Below are 18,748 nucleotides of genomic sequence, written 5' to 3' on the forward strand. Positions count from 1 at the left end.
GCGAGACAGTTTTCACTGTCTCGCCCCCGCGAGACAGTTTTCACTGTCTCGCCCCCGCGAGACAGTTTTCACTGTCTCGCCCCCGCGAGACAGTTTTCACTGTCTCGCCCCCGCGAGACAGTTTTCACTGTCTCGCCCCTGCGAGACAGTATTTACTGTCTCGCCGTGCGAGACAGAATTTACTGTCTCGCACGTGAGACAGCTTTCAGATGGTCAAAACTACCTTTGCAACTGCCCTACACGTGGCCACTAACTGTTCAAGAACGTGGGAAACGTCGTGGGCGAGAATCACGTGGATAACTGCCAAAATAACGGAGTTTGAAACGTGGGAAGGCAGTTAAAACGAAAACTGCATGCGGTTACTGTTTCCGAGACAGTATTTACTGTCTCGCGGGTCGAGACAGCAAACACTGTCTCGCCCAGCGAGACAGCAAACACTGTCTCGCCCAGCGAGACAGCATGTCTCGCGGGCCGAGACAGCAAACACTGTCTCGCCCGTCGAGACAGCAAAAGCTGTCTCGCGAACCTGTTTTCTGCCAACTGTTCTTGGAGGTTATAAATACCCTCCTAAGGCCATTTTTCCAGGGGGCTGATCATTGTGAGTACTTCAGAGCAATCCAGAGCAATCCAGAGCAGAGAGAGAGCAGAGGTGCTGATCTTACGGCCAATCCTTGATAATCAGGCTTTGACTTGATTTCAAGAAGAACGACTATCTTACATCGATAAGATATCGTTTCAATTTCTCACTTCGATAAACGAAGTCAGAATCATAAACCCCTCACGGTTCAATCAGAATCTGTGATTTGGTGGTCCACGAGTCAAAGCGCTCCCGGCACAGGCAAAGATCCCACGAAAGCAGTGATCCAAACAACGATCCTGCGTTTATTTTCTCAAGAGTTGTAATTTTCTTTTTGTTGTGTAAAAGAGTCTTATAAAAAGGCTGTTTTCTTTGAATTTATTGTAATTGACCGAAGATATAATGAATTCGACAACAAATTCGACTTTTGGCGGAAACAAAGTCGAATTTGTTGTCGAATTCATTATATCTTCGGTCGATTACAATAAATTCAAAGAAAACAGCCTTTTTATAAGACTCTTTTACACAACAAAAAGAAAATTACAACTCTTGAGAAAATAAACGCAGGATCGTTGTTTGGATCACTGCTTTTGTGGGATCTTTGCCTGTGCCGGGGGTGCGTTAGCCCGTGGACCACCAAATCACAGATTCTGATCGAATCGTGAGGGGTTTATGATTCTGACTTCGTTTATCGAAGTGAGAAATTGAAACGATATCTTATCGATGTAAGATAGTCGTTCTTCTTGAAATCAAGTCAAAGCCTGATTTTCAAGGATTGGCTGTAAGATCAGCACCTCTGCTCTCTCTCTCTGCTCTGGATTGCTCTCAAGTGCTCAACTTTTGATCTCTGCTGGCCGCCCTTGTGAAAATGGCCTTCGGGGGTATTTATAACCCTCTGGATGAACAGTGCTCGCGAGACAGCATTTGCTGTGTAACTACAAAAACTCAGCAATCATAGAAATCAGTATGGCGAGACAGTGTTTGCTGTCTCGCTGGCCGAGACAGTGTTTGCTGTCTCGCCCAGCGAGACAGTAAATTTGCTGTCTCGCCCAGCGAGACAGTAAATACTGTCTCGGAAAATGCAGTTTCTCATTGTAACCGCTCTCCCACGTTTTAAATTCCGTTATTCTGGCAGTTATCAACGTGATTCTCGCCCACGACGTTTCCCACGTTCTTGAACAGTTAGTGGCCACGTGTCGACGGTTGCAAAACAGTTTCTTGAACCACTGATAACTGTCTCGTGGGCGAGGCAGTAAATTCTGTCTCGCACGGCGAGACAGTAAATACTGTCTCGCAGGGGCGAGACAGCAGGCGAGACAGTAAAGACTGTCTCGCCGGGCGAGACAGTAAAGACTGTCTCGCCTGTGAGATAGTCTATACTTGTGTTCTTTTGCCTTTTTGGATGATTTCCTCTTGAGCTGTATTTGGATATCTTTCAGCATTTTTTTTGACGCCTACACTTGGGACGCGAGGGTCGCGTTTGGCACTTGATACACGAAGGTCGCGTTTGGCACTTGAAACGCGAAGGTCGCGTTTGGCACGGAGATCGCGTTTGGCACTTGAAACACGAAGGTCGCGAGGGTCGCGTTTGGTACTTGAAACGCGAGGGTCGTATTTTGACTGGGAAACGCGAAGTTGAAGTTCGCGTTCAACGAAGGCTTGAGGTCCGCGTTTTGGCTGTAAAACGCGCCATTGAGGGCCGCGTTCAGTCTGGTTCTCGCGAAGCTCATGTTTGGGCTCATAAACGCGAAGTTCAGGGTCGCGTTTAGGCTCACGAACGCGAAGTTCGCGTTGGTTGGAGGATCGATTTTCTCGAAGTTGTGCTCGTTGCTAAGACCTTCTTCTTCGACGAGCAGCGTTCTTCTTGGCTTGTTTCAAAGCCTTAGCAGCAGCGTCGTTGACGTTTATGGAGCTCGTCTCCTTTATAGGCCGTTTAAGGTCTGTGGCACGTCGTGCTGACGCGGAGGTGGGATATTCAACTCGCTGTGCGAGTTCAGCAGAGGCCGAGCCCGCTCCTGGAGCGGAGGGGCTGTTCGACGAATTTTGGCCAAATGAGAGGACTTTCTTTGGCGTTCCAACAACAGTTGGAGATTTAGTCTCCTTGGAGACCTTGCGGATCTTGCGCATAGCCTTGGGGCTAAGAGATCCAGAGGAGATAGCCTTCTCAAACTTGGCTTGATCAAACTCTACCACGAGAGTTTCGACGATTGTTCCAGTGAGATGAACATCGGATTGCGCCACCACTTCTTCATCAGAGAAGCTTGTCCCCAGCAGAGTCGCCATCTTTTGTTTGTGGGAAAATTGCAATGAAAAGAATAAAGAAAATTGATTTGTATTTCTTTGATTCCGATTACAACTTGATTACAAAAGAGAAGAGAACGGATTTTATTCTCTCCTTTGTTTAAAACTGGGTTCTTCACGGTGGCGATGGAATGCCTCCTTCGATTGCTCGCGTCGAAATTGCTCTCCGTTGACGATCCGATGTTTTGCTTCACTGGAACGATATCTTCTCCTCACGATTTGACGTTGTGAAGAACTTGCGTGGCAAGTTTGAGAACTCTGAACGAGTTTAGAAGAACTCTGTAAAAGAGTTGATTTGAACCGAAGATCGGTTAATAAGCCAAGGCTAGAAGAAAGCTCTGGTGGTCGATCTTAGCTGAGGATGAACGTCGATCTCCCTCTTGCTGCCAATTCTCAGATCCGAAAAATCCAGCCAAAAACGTTTTGATGAAAACGCGAGGGTCGACCTTGGCGTTTTTGATGTTGTAACGCGGGGTTCGACCCTGGCGTTTTGATGTTGAGACGCGGGGAGGACCTCCGCGTCTTGCCTTGCAGAGATTATCACCAAGTAATCTCTTTTTGTCATAGCGTTGCAAAGATCATTGTCTTGTAATCTTCGTCTTGGCTCCTTGAGAATATGAGAGTCGTCAGATTGTAACTCCCGATGTTGATTGTGAAGGCCGTTGATTAGAGCTTTCATCAGTTGTCGTGAAGGTCGTCAGATTGTAACCGTCAGCAATCTACGCGAAAGTCTTCAGATTACAGCCTTCTGGAAGTCGTCAGATTGTAACTTCCATCATCGGTGGTTGATGGGGGATAAGCTATCTATTGTGATTTTTAGACAGCCTACAGGTCAAAACTAGTTTGACCTGTTACAACATTAGTATTAAACATATTATATATTAATTATAATAAAATATATTATAAATAAAATGTTATAATATTTAGTTTACATTATTATAGTATCATAAATATTAAATATAATATAATATAATATTGCATAATGTATTATAATATTATATCGTACTTTAATGTGTTATATTATATTATAGTAATTATATATTATTTTAAAATATTAATATATTTAATTATTTTGATATATCAAATTATTATTGTTATATATTATATAATATTTTTAGAATAATATTATTTTATTTTCAATATAATATTATACTACTATTAACATTAACATTTGTTAGCAATAAATTATGTTAGTATTAAAAATTATTTTACTTTATAATATATTATATTATTTATTATATAATACATTAATATTTTATGTATTATATTACATTTACTATACAATATATTATTATTATTATGTTATTATATTATTATTTTATTATTAATTATGTTATTATCATATAATATTTTGTAATTATTAATTTATTAAAAAATAATAATAGTGAATATAATATTATATATAATATTATTATATTATTATTTATTTTTAAAAAATTTAATTTTATTTGTTTATTTATATTTCATTATTATTTATTATTATTTAATATGATACTATATTATTATGTAAGATATTTTAATTACTATTTTTTGTATTATTTAATAAAAAAATTTAATATATTAGATTAACTATAATATAGTATAGTATAATGTAATATAATATAATAAACATGTCAGTAATAACTATATTTTAATTACATTTAGTATGTTATGTTAGATATTAATTACATTATCACCTCAAACTCAAAACTAAAACCCTAAAATTAAAACACCTAACATGTGTTTTTAAATAAGTGTTGTGTTTTTTGTTTGAGGATGATGTAGCTCAAAAAACACAATGATTTCCAAATGCATGTTGTTTTGTTTTTGACAAAAACACCATTGGTATCCAAACAGAGCCTTAGTTTTTTAAAGAAAAATTCTTTCCTTCTTCACGCAACCTCTCATTCTATATGTTAAAAACAATTTATTTTTACTCATTTTATAGGTAAATTTCATCATGAAAACTCATTGTGTAACTATCTACCAGTTGTCCTCCTTCCTTCCTTTTTATATTGTAGTCAAATACAAGGGGGCATGAGGTGAGAAGATAGCCTAAAGAGTCCTTAAGTTTTACTCCCTATTTCTAAGAAGCTCGTAAGATTCTATTTTTTGACAAAGAAGCCTCTAAAGTTAACCCATTTTTTCTAAGAAGCTATCAACTTTCCATTTTTGACAATGAAACCCCTAAGCCTTATCCTTTCACTATAAAAAGGCTCTAAAATTTACTCTTCTCTTCTATAACGTCCTCAAATATTCTTGTTAGCTTAGAGGTTTCGTTGTAAAGAAAAGAAAGTTGGGGGATTTTTTAGAATAAAGGAGTAACACTTAGGGACAGGTTTGTCAAAAATAGAAAATTAGAGGCTTCTTAGAAAATATGACTAAAACTTATGGTTTTCTTTGTGAAAAGAAAAAACCTAGGTGCTTATTCAAAAAGAATAGTAAACTTTTGGGGGGTGTTTTTAGACTGTATGATCTAGCAGAGTTAGTAATTATATGAGGAGAAGACATCAAGCACAATCACTTCATTTTTCTTCCTCGTTGATATCATCTGCTCAAGAATTTTAGATTAAAAACCGCATGCTAGCTTTGCTCTGTCGTCGATGCCCAATAAAACTACCAATTAAAAGTAACAATTTTTTTGTGTGATGTCATTAATGGCTTAGAGTTATGATTGTCCCCTCTTACCATCTAGTAAAATGACGTACACTTCGGGGGGCGGGGGGGGGAATTACTGGTTTGCGGTTTAAACAAGCCGAAAATTAAGACATATATTTATATCTATAATTGCTCTCAATCTACTTGTATCTATATAAAACGAGTTGCCTAAAATGAGCGTGCATGATCTCTTTAATGATTTAACATAAAATAATCCAGTAATTTTAGAATATCGGCGAACTTCATGCTTGTCCACGTCCACAATAGTCATGAATATCCACGTAAACATGACACCGTCTATCCTCTAAACGAAGGTGATAAAACATCCCAATGATTACGTGGATATCCACGCTCCTGAAAATAGCAAAATGTTTTCAGTGCACCATTATTAAGAGTTTGACATGCTCACAAGGAACCGAAAACCTAATATACTACCTGCTATTATGCTATAATGGATTTAGGGTCGGTTTTAATAGAGAAGAGGGTAGGGGTTCAAGAATTTTTTTTGGTATATTAAAGAGTAGCTCATTAAATAAATTGCTTCAAAAATACATAAAGGAGAAAAGAAAAAGGAATTATAAAACCTATCGTAAAATCTAATATATATATTTTTAAAGAAATTGGTTTGGAACTTAAACCCATGGGCCCTCATTTGGTTTCTAAAGGCATTATTAGGGATTTAGGGTTATTACAAACTTACCGTATTATCCTCACTCTCCTCAGGGACACAGTCCTCTATATGAAAACAAACCCAGCCGCACTGTTCCCCTGTCAGACCGTCACTTTCGTTCTTTCTCGTGTCTCTCGTCACTGCTCTCTCTCTCTCTCTCTCTCTCTCTCTCTCTCCACTCCAACCCGAGATCAGACTTAGGGTTCAAGCTCAGAGCGATCTTTGCAGGTAAGCATTTCTATCTCCGGATTCAGTTCAATCAGGCTCTCGATCGGGCCTCCATTGATGCTGTCTTATGTTTTCACGAATTTTTTATTTTTTAATTTTTGCCGTTTATTTCTAATTTTTTGTTGATTTAATCTTGTTAGTGCCCGATCTTAGAAGCGATCTCAATTGCGTGGTGCATTTCGGTTTCGGCATCGTGAGCGTATCTTCCAGAACTAATCTGAGGTAATTGGAAGGATGTAACCCTTGGACGTGTTTTTGATACTGTTTCCATCTCGGATTTGTTGATGCATGTACCGGATCTTTGATTGTTTGTAGATTAGTTGATTATTTGCTTAGCTTACTTCCTTTTCTTTTTTGCGTTCGAGCTGATTACTAGAATTCCTTAGAACGTGTTTCTGTCTTAATTTTGTTGGAATATTTGTTTTTAGCTGCTTCTTGATTATCTTCGTACTTTATAAATTATACAATGCTCTTCATTTATGTCGAAGCGTTTTCATTTTCTCGCATGCTTTGAAATCTCAACTGTAGCTTTAATTGGTGCACAGAGTACCAATGCACACGTCTCTATCCCTGATTTAATCCAATCAGGCTTTCAGGCGGACTGCTCTTGAGGCTTGATAGTGATTTATGTTATTAGAAAGTTTTTTTAAAACCATTTCTTTCCGTTTACTTTTTGTTGGTTTTATGTTGTTAGTGTCCGATCATGGAAATGAACACAATCGTGTGGCGTTTCAGGGTTTTGACCGCGTTACCATGCCTGCTATGGCTAAATGAGCTATAAGAAGAATCTAAAACCCTGGACCTGTTTGTAATACTCTCTATGCCTTAGATTCGTGGATGCATATGTATAATGAATCTTTAGTATGTTGTCAGATTAGTTGATTATTTGCTTAGTTTTTCCCCCTTACCTACGTTCAGGGTGAATTTTTTGTTCACAGATTATAACTAGAATTAGTTATAATTTTTTTTTCTGTCTTACTGTTGTTAGAGTTTTGTGTCTATCGTTGCCTGGATTATCTTCATACTTTACCAACGGATTTCATTTAGATGCACGCGGCTCTTTTTATTTTTTTGTTGTCGCACGCTTAAAATCTCAATCGTAGCTTTAATTGGCATTAAAGCACAGTTATCGTAGTATTCACTGGCATTAAATCACAGCATCAAGGTAAACTACTAGCAGTATCAAGGTAAACCACTGGCATATCCCCTATATAGTCCAATCAGGCTCTTGATCCAACTGCTATTGTTGGTGGTTTATTTTATTTGAATGTTCTTTTCTGTTTATTTGTATGATTTTAGTTAATTTTATCTCTTAAGTGTTTGATTATGGAAGCAGATTCGTTTATGTGGTGTTTTAGGGTTTTGGCAGTGTCTTCTCGGATCAATTGAATTATAGGAATCTAAAACCCTAGACCTCTTTGTAATACTGTGTACGCCTTAGATTTGTGGATGCATGTTATGGGCTGTCCGTTGATGCTTAGGTTAGTTGATTATTTCCTCAGCTTATTTCCTTTTATATGTTCTAGTTGATTACTAGATTGATAGAATATTTATCTGTCCTAGTTTTGCTAGAATATTATTTTTATTGTTCCCCGATTATCTTCATACGTATAATACTCTTCATTTATAGAGAAATGGCTTCTTTTTTTGCATGCTTTAAAGTATTAATTGTAGATCTAATAGGTATGAAAGTATAGAAGTCGTAATTCACTGGCATGAAATCATAGTAGTGCATGTTTGCTAGTTGATTTTCTACATTCTAATTGATTTTTCAGTTAGTGGCCGGTTATTGAAATAGCATGTCTTGCTTATTTTTGCTAAAATATTGGTTTTTTATTGTTGGAAGATTATCATATATACTCTCACGCTCCTTCTGTACATGGACATGCTTTCTAATTTTGTTGCATTCTTTAAAATCTCAATTATATTGTTAATTGGCATTTAAAGCTGAGCAACCATACTGATATTGATTAAAACTATTGTCTTCTAAGTTGGCGTAAGCTGAGTTGGAGCCCTAACCAGCATGGGTTATGATAATGACTGCATAGTGAATATCCATTCTATCCCCGGTGAATATTTCTGTGCTGTATGCCGTATGCTCATTATTCCAAACGAGGCTTTACAAGCACACTGCGCACATTTATACTGTAAACGGTGCCTAGCTTATCTTGTAGCCACTACTACTGCCTGTCCTTATGACAGCTATACTGTGACTGAAGCAAGCTCTAAGGTTTATTCTTCTTTCGTTTTTCTTTTATTTTTTACATGAGTCTGAAGTTTACTTAAATTTATTAACATCAAAACTGCAGCCTCTGGTAGAATCTAGCAAAGAACTTGTAGAGGCCATTGGCAAAGTAGCTGTACACTGTCTTTATCGCAGGTCCAACTGTCAGTGGCAAGGAACATTGGCTGAAAGCATGGCCCACTGCGCCAAATGTAACTTTGGTAACTCTCTTTTCTTGTGCAATCGATGCGGAAATCAGATTATGCATCGGAAAGTGCAGGAGCATGCACAAATATGCCTTGTAAGTTAAAAAAGGAATCTTTGTGGTTTTTATTTAGGGATTTGTATTTTCTCCACTATCAAGTAGAGAAGTGACCACTGTTTTTAAGTTACACCGTCTATTATTTTCTTTGAGGGTTATGATATATCTTCAGTGAAAAGCAGTGATGAACACAGTGCACTGGGGATATGGTAACTATTAAATTCAGAGTGAATCAGTACTGTCTATTATTTTGTTTGACGGTTGCGATTAAAATTAGTGTCCTCTCCAGTATGTTCTGGTAGCGGAGAGATCCAAATTCTTTATTTTGATGGATTTGGTCTTTGCTCGATAATAATTATGCTATTGTCTGACTGCAGGGTGTTTTTGGTCATGCACAAGTTGTTGAAAAGTCTCAGGCTCAAGATGCCACAGTTGCAACGGCTACAATCAGGCTGGTAGGAGCAGCGTTGGGCAATCAACAAGCGGCGCTGCGGCTGCCACTGCTGGGCTGCTTCTGGGCGTTCAACTAGCAGGCGCAGCAAGTGGGGCTTGGGCTTTCAGCCAGGCACAGGTCCAAGGCAGTGCTGTTGTCCATCCACAAGCTATCACTTCAGAGCAATGGTGCCAGCAGCAGTACCAACAATACTACCAGCAATGCCCCGGATATGATTCTTATCAGCAACAGTGCCAACAATATGCTTGGTATCAGCACCAAGTTTATGAACACTACATGCAATGTCAAATTCAGGCTATAGCTCCTCAGCATGTAACTGCACATCAGCAGCAGCCCCAACCCCAACCTCAAGTACAACCTAGCCAGCCCCAAGTTTCTGCACAGGTCCGGTCTCAACTGCAATTGCAACTGCAACAAGATCGTCCTCAGCCTCAGCCTCAGCCTCAGCCTCATCTACAACAACATCCCCATTCCAAACCCCAATCCCAACCTCAGCCACATGTACCTACTCAAGTTCCGCAAATGCAACCCTTAGCACCTCCTCATCAACCCCATAAAATGCCACAACCTCAGGTCTACCGCCATTACGCAGCCAGCAACATGCCAACCGCAAAACGCCGCTAATCGGCCGGCATCCATCCTCAATTCCAAACACCGGCGGCTCCTAAACATGTCAGCCTTCAAACCACAGGCCGCCGTTTTTTTTTTATCCATACCACATCCTCAGATGCAAGCCTGCGCAGCTTGCCTCTAGTTCATTCATATCAGTCTAACCCACCTATGCCCGGTGCCCCACAGCAGCATCCTATGCTTATACATCCTCAGCAGCAGGCTGTGTCTAGCCAGCACCCTCCTATTCATATGCATCCTCAACCACAGCCACACCCCCATCCTCAGATGCCACCTCCGCAACCTTCCGCTCATTCGCAACAGTCTTACCCACTACCTGTCCCCAGTGCATGGCGGCAGCATCCTATGCTTATGCATCCTCAGCAGCAGGGCATGTCTACCCAGCACTCTCAATCTCAGGGACACTTACCACCCCATCAACATCTGCAGGTGCATCCTCTCAAGTCTCATACGACGATGCCTTCCCAACAACAGCCAGCAATGCCACTTCCTTATGGTCCTGGAAATCTTCATCCTATGCAGCAGCAAATTCAGCAAGCGGCTCAACTTTGCCAATTCCAACAACAAGCACAACGTCCTTTGCATCCAGGTCAGGTGCTACAGCAGGGATCAGTCCATCAGCATCAACACCACCCTCATAAACAATCATATATGCAGCAGCCTGCTCCTAGGCGTCCTCATCCGCAGCTGAATTATCCTCCAGGGCATGTTTTTCCACCTCATCAAGCTCAGGCTACAAACGAGCAATTACCTAATCAGAGTTATATGGGAAGGGCTAACTGCAGCGTTCCAGCTTCTTCTGAGCTGCCATCTGGACCCATACAACAGACTCTGGCATCACATTTTGAGAGTCAAGCTGGTGTATTACCAGCATCACCTGCTAATCCACAACAACGGGCTTCTACTCTCAAAAGAGTTGGACAAATGCCACCTTCGGAGGATGGTTTTCTTGTGAAAATTGCTGAGGGGACTAAAGAGCGAGAGCAAATCTTGGAGAGTGCATCTGATTCTATTTCCGAGCTCAAGGATGGTGAAGCAGCTAGAGATGCTAAGGAGAAAGAGAGCCACACTAGGAATGAGAACAAAAATGGTTCAAAATTGCACGCGAAGAATGTGAATGTGGATGGATCAATGGTGAAGATCCCTGGTGAGGTAACAGAGGGTTCCCATGTGGTCAATGTTCATGATGGAGAAAAGAAAGTTGAAGGCCAGGAAGGCAAATTTGGTGAAAAATCCTATGAGCAGTTCAAAGGAGAGGATACTCATCTTGTATCCAAATTACACACTCAACCAGGCCCTGATATGTCTGTGAAGTGGGGGGCGTCCACGACCTTCTGAGAGGGCTAACCTGAGTCTTGTCTCTGACAGACATAGTGCTGAAAATGTTAGAAATATGCATCCTCCTGAGCAGTACCGGGGCTCAGATCGATGTCAGAAAATGCCGTCCAAGGCGCCAAAACAAATTTCATGTGAACATCCTCACATGCCAGGTTCAGGCATGATATCTGAAAAGCATCCTGCATCTGATAAGATGCTTCCACAGCCAATGCACCAGTCTAGCCAAGAAAGAAGGTTCCTAGAGCCTCCCACCCATCAGATGGCTGTTTCCCAGGAGCCTTCTTGGCTAACTCCACCACCAGGAGGGGTTCTGAGTCGTCATGGTTTCCCTCTGAAAGATTTCGAGCAAAGGGGTGTGGCCCAAAATCATCTGTCCCCACCTCATAACCTTGGAGAGCCTTCAATACAACCAACTATGAGTGGCCCACTTCAAGGAGCAGTGGACCCACCTAGCAGGATGATGGGAGGGCCTCTATTTAATGCTGAAGATAAATTAGGCAAATTGGCTGCTTTTAATGATTCGGAAGCTGATGCACATGTTGTTAGAAGGCCAAGAGGCTATGATGACATGCCACTTGAGCCTCACAGGTGTCTATGCTGTGAGCATTCTCCCCATGGGCAGTCAAAGGCACATGGGATTACAAGCAATGTGCCTGTTGGTGGAATGCATGATCCAATGTTTGATTGTGATCTGTCAGAAGATAGGTTTAGGCCTTCACCAGAAGAAAGGTTGAAGCCTTTTCCTCAAAAAGAATTTAAGCTAGCTCATGATGAATGCGTTAGGGCTTCTGAACGTGTTGTTAACAGGAGAGAGTTTGAAGATAAGAAGCAAGTTCCTCGGCCAGCTCATTTGGATGGTGAAGGTCCAGTTAGGTTTGATGGTAATTTGATGTCAAGGCCCCTTGATAGGATGAGACGACAGCCTAGAGGTGCTAATACATTTACTTCAAGACCACTGTCATATGGATCAAATGCTACATTTCCACCGAGGTCCGGTGGTTCAGATGCTTACCTGGATATTGGTGATGAAGGTAGATCTGTATCCTCACGTAAACATCAAAAAAGAAGATATGATAATACCTTTCCCATCGTGATCGTCACAGTCAAGTTCCTGAATTTAGTCGTCATCGAGATGATGGTTTGCTACCTCCAAGAAGCCCGGGTACTAATTCTACTTTTGCTAATGTTAGGCTTTGATGCAACTTATGCATGTAGAGCATGTTTGGCAAGTGGTATAAGCCACTTTGACATGTTTGGAAAGTAATTTATTTTGGATTATAAGCCACAAAAAAAGGTATGGTACCCTAGCTTATTTTTGGTGGCTTATAAGCCACAAGGGTTGACCAAGTAAAAGACCAATACACCTCTCATAATTTCAAAAAATTTCAAGACCGTATTTGTCTGTCTCCAACCTCATTAAATGTTTTCTGGTCATTTTGATTACTTATAAGCCTCCCCTTTGTCGAACACTCTACTATTAAAAATGGATTATAGTCTCCTAAATTTACCAAACACTTTGGCTTATAATTCACTGGCTTCTAACTCATTGTGGATTACAAGCCAGTTGGATTATAATCCAAAGTTGCCGCACATGCTCGTATCTCTGGCGAACAATTTAAGATTTAAATCTTTCACTGATTGGGACAGGTTATTTTAGTGGAGAAACTTTAGATGGCCAGCCTAACCAATTGAGGCGCGGTCTGGATAACCTCAGACCTGACAGTTTCTCACGTGATATGCCCAGCGGTGAAGTTGGCTCACAGAAAATGCCCAGCTTCTTAAGGAGTGGTGGATTTCACTGCCCTCTTGATGTCAGTGAAACCAGTGAATCTGGAAACTTGCACCCTCCTCTGTGTACTGGTGATCCAGGCAGTGGACGTTTTATTTCAGTAAGTCATTTTCATTTATCTTTGTGACATACATGAATGATTACATATCCAGCCACCTATTCTTAGACTTTGTGACATACAGCCTCTTGCTTATTTTGGTCCTAGTATTTCTTGTTTCCTTCAACATTCATCCACCTATATGATAACTATTGAATGTGCTTTGGTACTTATCATGCTACGGTATGTAGGCTTCTCGTGAAGATGATAGTGACAGCTTTGAGCAATCAAGAAAGAGGAAGGCTGTTAGCACCATACGGTGTCTGATTTGCAGGATTGACTATGAGAATGAAGAGGCTTTGGAACTGCATTGTCAGAGCAGGGAGCATCAGAAAATGTGTATGGACATGGTTCTGAGAATTCAGGAAGGCAATGTCGAGAAGCATAGGTCACACATATTTTCGCATTTCTTCAGTTTAATGTGTTTCCTCTTCCAAAATTGGAATGCAAATTCCAACTTTGATGCCCTTGCAATTGTCTCTGTCTTTTCTCTCTTTTAAACAGGTATCCGGAGAATGCTACTTCATTTGATGATGGCAACAAATCAAGGAAGGGAAGCTTTAAGAAATGTGCTATCAGAAAGTGAAGAAAAATGTGGATCGGCAGCAAACTCATGGTATCATTCTGAAATCACATCATCAAGACATAATTTGATATGATTTCTATACTCTCTTTATCATTTGTTTGATATCTCTCATCTTGTATATTTCTCATTGCCGGCTGTCATGGTTAGTTCATATATATATTTGCCCCTTGCAGGTTACTTTGGGACCTGTCCTTTTGAAAACTCAAATGGTTTTTTCACAAGCTGAAAAGTTTCCTCGTGGTACTCCCTTGTGTTATGCTGACATTGAGCTGCATGTCTTGCTGAAAATTTCTTGAGCTGCATGTCTTGCTGAAAATTTCTTTTCTCTTGTTGGCTTTTCAGATGTGCAGCTGCTTATGCTGTAGTAGGTCTTCATATATTGTGGTTTTTTATTGTTGAATTTGGAATATTTAACAGTTGCATCTTTCTTGTTAGGTCTTTATTTTATCTATGCCATAGTGGAAGTTTAATGTTTTACATATGATATGATTTTAACTTAACGGAACACACTGCATACTCTCAATTCTTTCCTCCCCGGAAACAAGTGCTACTCTTCTCCCTTTTTGACAGAAGGACCCAGGGGAATCCATATTATATCTACTGCAGAAAATCCTTTTTAATCCTTTCCTCATAGAGGTTATCCAATTCTTATCTCTTTTAGAAGGACAACGATAACAATATCATAAAGTAGTAGTGAGGCACCTCTTTGGATTTCTAACTATTCCAGCTAGTTCTCTAAAATTTAAAATATTCAAACGGTCAAATATGTCACCAAATATTTGTACAGAACTGACAATGGGTCTAATGGTTTAGCAGTAAAGATTAATTTTACCTTTCTGAAGTAGCTGATTGATCTCATATTGTTTTCATTTATACAGATTTATTATTTAATATTTCAAAATTCATAGTTTATTTTTTATTTTTTCATTAAGTTTGTGTTGTTGAACTTTTAAAATGTCCCTAGGATCTTGAATTTGATTTTTTGCTTCTCCGACTCCTCTGGGTGATAGCTTAAGCTTGTTGTCTGAGCTTGGCCAGTCATGCCATCTGTCATGTTCTGCCAATGTCCAAAAGTGCCTAGGATCTTGAATTTGATTCTCCCTTATATGACTTCTCCCGGGAATGTCTTGGCCAGTCATAAATTTTTTTTCATGATTTTTATCACATTCACTTAGCTCATGGGATTTCCCTGCCAATGCCCAAAGGTTCCTTTTATCCTTTTCCCTTAATTATTTCTGTCATGCTCTGTCTCATTTTTTATTAATCCATAATTTTGAATTTCTAGACCAGTTTCAATGATTTGCACTGATGCAAACATGTGAATTAAATCTGTGAGCCGTTTTACTGCTTTAAAAGATGATTATGTCTAGAAGGTTGTCGAGGATGCTTGACACAACCTACAAGCCTACCTCCTCTAATCTCTTATTTTCCACAATTATTAATTTTTCCTACGTCCTATAGGTATTTTATAAGGTCTGACATATTTATCTCCTATAGGAGGAAATGAGAAATTTTGTTTGGCATTCGGCATTTGTATTGATGAGATGAGTTCACAAAACTCTTCTTTTGTCGACCAATGTAATTTGATTTTAGAATATGTTCGTCGTCGTACATAATTGTGTAAACCAGTATATAATGTACTGTAATATAATATAAATAATATAATACAATATAATACAATGCAATGAAACAGACAACATACTTGAAAACCAAAAAATCATAGTTAGAGCTTCACCAGTAAGTTCTGACTATTGGGTTGTTTACATGAATAATCTTCCTGTATCCCGCTTGTGCCAGTTTCCCAACAGAGGAAGAAATTAAACCCTTTTCTTGGTTTCTGAAACTTCTTTCTTTGATCCATATACTTGTGCCTTCTCCTAAAGCATATTTATTACACATGGTTTTGGTTATGATCTGTGACCTTACTCTCAAGGTAATTCCACTTGGGCATCTGTAAAATTTGTTCAGATATCCATACCCCTTTAACAAACATTTGTTAAAGCTCTTCTTCAATTGTTTCCTTGTAGTTGTTGCTGTGTCTTTGGATGACACTTGATTTGTACTCAGATTTACTATGTTGTATAGAATCATAGTTATGTTAGCTTGCTGCTGAGTTTATCTGTATCCGATGTTCACAATCAAGTTTATTCATGGTAGCCTATGATACATTTGATCTGAAACAGGAGTATTTCTATAAATTGTGAAATATTGATCAAATTTATTTTTCCATCTAAAGCGCTCCTTTGACCCTAAAACCATGAAAGATAACATGATGACACCAAAATGTTTACAAGAGGATAATTAATCAGTCAGACTCAACCAAGGCAAATGCAACAAAAACTTTATTTGACCAAGAAAAACGATATGAAGGCAAGTGCTAGCATCAGGCATCATGGAAACTATAGAAAGCAATAGCTCTAAAAAAATTTATGGATCTAGGACAAAGTTTTGTCATTTGCCAAATCACAAACAGATTTCTAAGCTAAAAAACATCCCGACATATACAGATAGTGCTTACACGCTGTACCATGAAAACAGGTTTCTTGACTTTTGATGGGAGATTTTCATGGTTATACGTATTTTTGTTTGTGGGGTGGAATATTTGCAGTGAGCACTACATATGCACAACTGATTTACAAATAGAAATGCATAAGTTGCCACGAAAAATAAGGATAGATGAAGGAATGGACCATGAAGAAGGGAGAAGGAAAAGGCATTTCATGTTTGTATGTAGATCACATCATGATTCCATACCGTGTAGGCTCTTTTATGTTTTAAAGGAAATTCCAATAATTATTTAGTCCTTATGTGAACTGTACCCAGTGTAGTCTCTTTTCTGTTTTAAAGGAAATTCCAATAGTTATTTAGTCCTTATGTGAACTGTACCCAGTTGCGTTATTGGATAGACGAAGAAATGACATGGCAGGGGGAAGTCCACACGAAAGGTTTTATGGTTACATGCGAATGGTTCTCCGTCTTTCCTTGGGTTACATACAATTGGTTATCTAGCAGCCATTATCCCAAATGTTTTTGAAGGGAGTACATCTAAAGCCTATATCCCAAACCTGCATCTCCTTTAAGCTTTCTAGAGGGAAGCCGTCTAGCTATCATATTGTTCTTTACCATCCTTTTGCTTTCTCGTCAAGCATTCAAAACCAAGCTTGTGGTTGCTGGCTGCCACTAAAACCTTGCTAGGTCAAGACTTTGTCTGTAGCTAGATTTCTAATATCATTTATTTCTTCAAAGTCATCCTATTGTTGAATATATGCAATTCTGGAGGATCTTCGTTACTAGAGAAGACAACAGGAATTAGTGAGCTTTTGAGTGATGAGTTTTGTGGATTCTAAACCAATGAAGTTCTAAAATTTCTTAACTTAATTACCAATTTATGACCTCTATGAATTTTCATTTTATTCTATTCTATTTTGAAGATTCGTGAGGTTAGAGTAGGCAGGTTGATCTGGTCTTTTACTTAATTTGCCTAGGTGTAAGAATCCTTTGTTTGACTGTAAAAGAATATACATATTCTTTTCCAGTTTCAAAGTGGTGCTGTACACAAATTTAATCAGTATCGGATTTGTATAAAAAGAGTAGGTTTTGCAGACAGCGGACTCCGTAGGGGAATAATGTATATATCTATATAGCATGAATATTGCTATACGTGTACAATTTTATGGAGATTCAAATCTTATGAACTACAATTCATGGCGTATCTGTTTTTGTTGGCTCAACGGATGATGTTCTGCAGAAGGAAATAGTCCTGTCCCACCTTTATACACAAGGCAATAGTGGGAGACAATAAACGGTGACTTGTACTTTATTCACCATTTGGCTATGCAACATGTCATGTAGATCTAAGATACAGAACGAGACAATTTGACCTGTTTGCGACAGAAGATATTAAGAGGACAAAAATAGTAGTTCAATCACATAGTTTGCATAAAACAGCAAATGAATTATGCAATTAGAATTAACAGATTACTGGCTTAGGCCACCGTCGTTGAACGAGGGACTTCACCTTTACTTTTACAATCTAATTTGAGCTAGAATTGTAGTTAACAGACCTTTACTTTTCTGCAATTTGTTACGTTTGCACCTCAAACATTAATTAGATGCTTTAGCTTGTAGTTGACTGACAAATGAACCGAGTAGAGTCTAGTGGTAACTGAAACAAGTTTTAATTACCAGTCATAATTGCCTTTTGACTTTAAAAGCACTTGTTTTTTCTCCTGATTCTGTTAAACAAGTTTTAATTACCTGTCATAATTGCTGTTTGGCTTTAAAAGCACTTTTTTGTGATTCTGCTAGTTTCTGAGTACTTATTTGACTGTTATTTTGTCTCATTACAGAATCTTTTGTTCACCTGATTCCGGCATCATTTCTCATAATTATGAAGTCTCTTCCATCATATAGGTATACAATTTAAGTTCTCATTTTCTTTTGAATGCAACATTGGAACTACCGATATCATTTAAAATCTGAACCTGCAGTGCTTATGCTGGTCATGATCTAATAATTATGCTTCTTCCTACTTACTGTGTAGTTGAGATTTGAAATTTCTCTTATTTTTTGGGATCACTTGGTAGAGGATGGTACATGTCTTTTACTTGAAGCTTATCTAAGTAGAACTGCAGTTGATTGGATCTCTGCGTGATGTAACATATACATTAGTGTCCCTCACTACTATGGCCAAGCTCTATCCCCACGAACAAGTGTTGCTATTCCACATGACACTTATTCAACAATAGCATTGACCAAATTTCTGACTTCTTATCATACTAACATCGATCCTGTAATTCACAGTGCATGCCAGTTTCTAGCAACTGATACTATTAAATTTAATGGACTCACTAGTTACATGGCTTCTCATTGTACATAAAGTGGCCACATATTGGTACCTACCTCATTTATTTATTCTTTTTTTGGGGTGGGGGGGTGGGGGGGGGGGGGGATTG

At 39.0% G+C, this 18,748-nt stretch overlaps 2 protein-coding genes across 7 annotated transcripts in view; both read left to right on the forward strand.

Annotated features, from left to right (window-relative positions):
• LOC109829549 (TNF receptor-associated factor 2-like) lies at window positions 6,292-9,429 on the forward strand. The gene is made up of 5 exons (XM_020396628.1): window positions 6,292-6,413; window positions 6,554-6,635; window positions 8,405-8,643; window positions 8,723-8,938; window positions 9,277-9,429. The coding sequence occupies exons 3-5, from the start codon at window positions 8,437-8,439 to the stop codon at window positions 9,427-9,429; spliced, it is 576 nt and encodes a 191-aa protein (XP_020252217.1). The 5' UTR covers window positions 6,292-6,413; window positions 6,554-6,635; window positions 8,405-8,436.
• The window catches only part of LOC109829804 (alpha/beta-gliadin A-III-like), a 15,054-nt gene continuing 6,381 nt past the window's right edge, over window positions 10,076-18,748 (forward strand). For 4 of the 6 annotated variants that reach the window (XM_020396844.1, XM_020396849.1, XM_020396847.1 and 1 more), the window contains exons 1-6: window positions 10,076-12,483; window positions 12,969-13,210; window positions 13,399-13,595; window positions 13,712-13,823; window positions 13,967-14,033; window positions 18,143-18,206. In XM_020396844.1, coding sequence (XP_020252433.1) covers window positions 10,134-11,321 — 1,188 coding nt within the window. In that variant the 5' untranslated portion in view covers window positions 10,076-10,133 and the 3' untranslated portion in view covers window positions 11,322-12,483; window positions 12,969-13,210; window positions 13,399-13,595; ... (1 more) ...; window positions 13,967-14,033; window positions 18,143-18,206. Of the gene's footprint in view, window positions 12,484-12,968; window positions 13,211-13,398; window positions 13,596-13,711; window positions 13,824-13,966; window positions 14,158-18,142; window positions 18,207-18,748 lie in introns of all 6 variants that reach the window. The other 2 variants (XM_020396845.1, XM_020396848.1) reach the window with 2 other exon arrangements.

This window comes from Asparagus officinalis, chromosome 2, assembly GCF_001876935.1.
Source record: "Asparagus officinalis chromosome 2, Aspof.V1, whole genome shotgun sequence".
Classification (NCBI taxonomy): Eukaryota; Viridiplantae; Streptophyta; class Magnoliopsida; order Asparagales; family Asparagaceae; genus Asparagus; species Asparagus officinalis.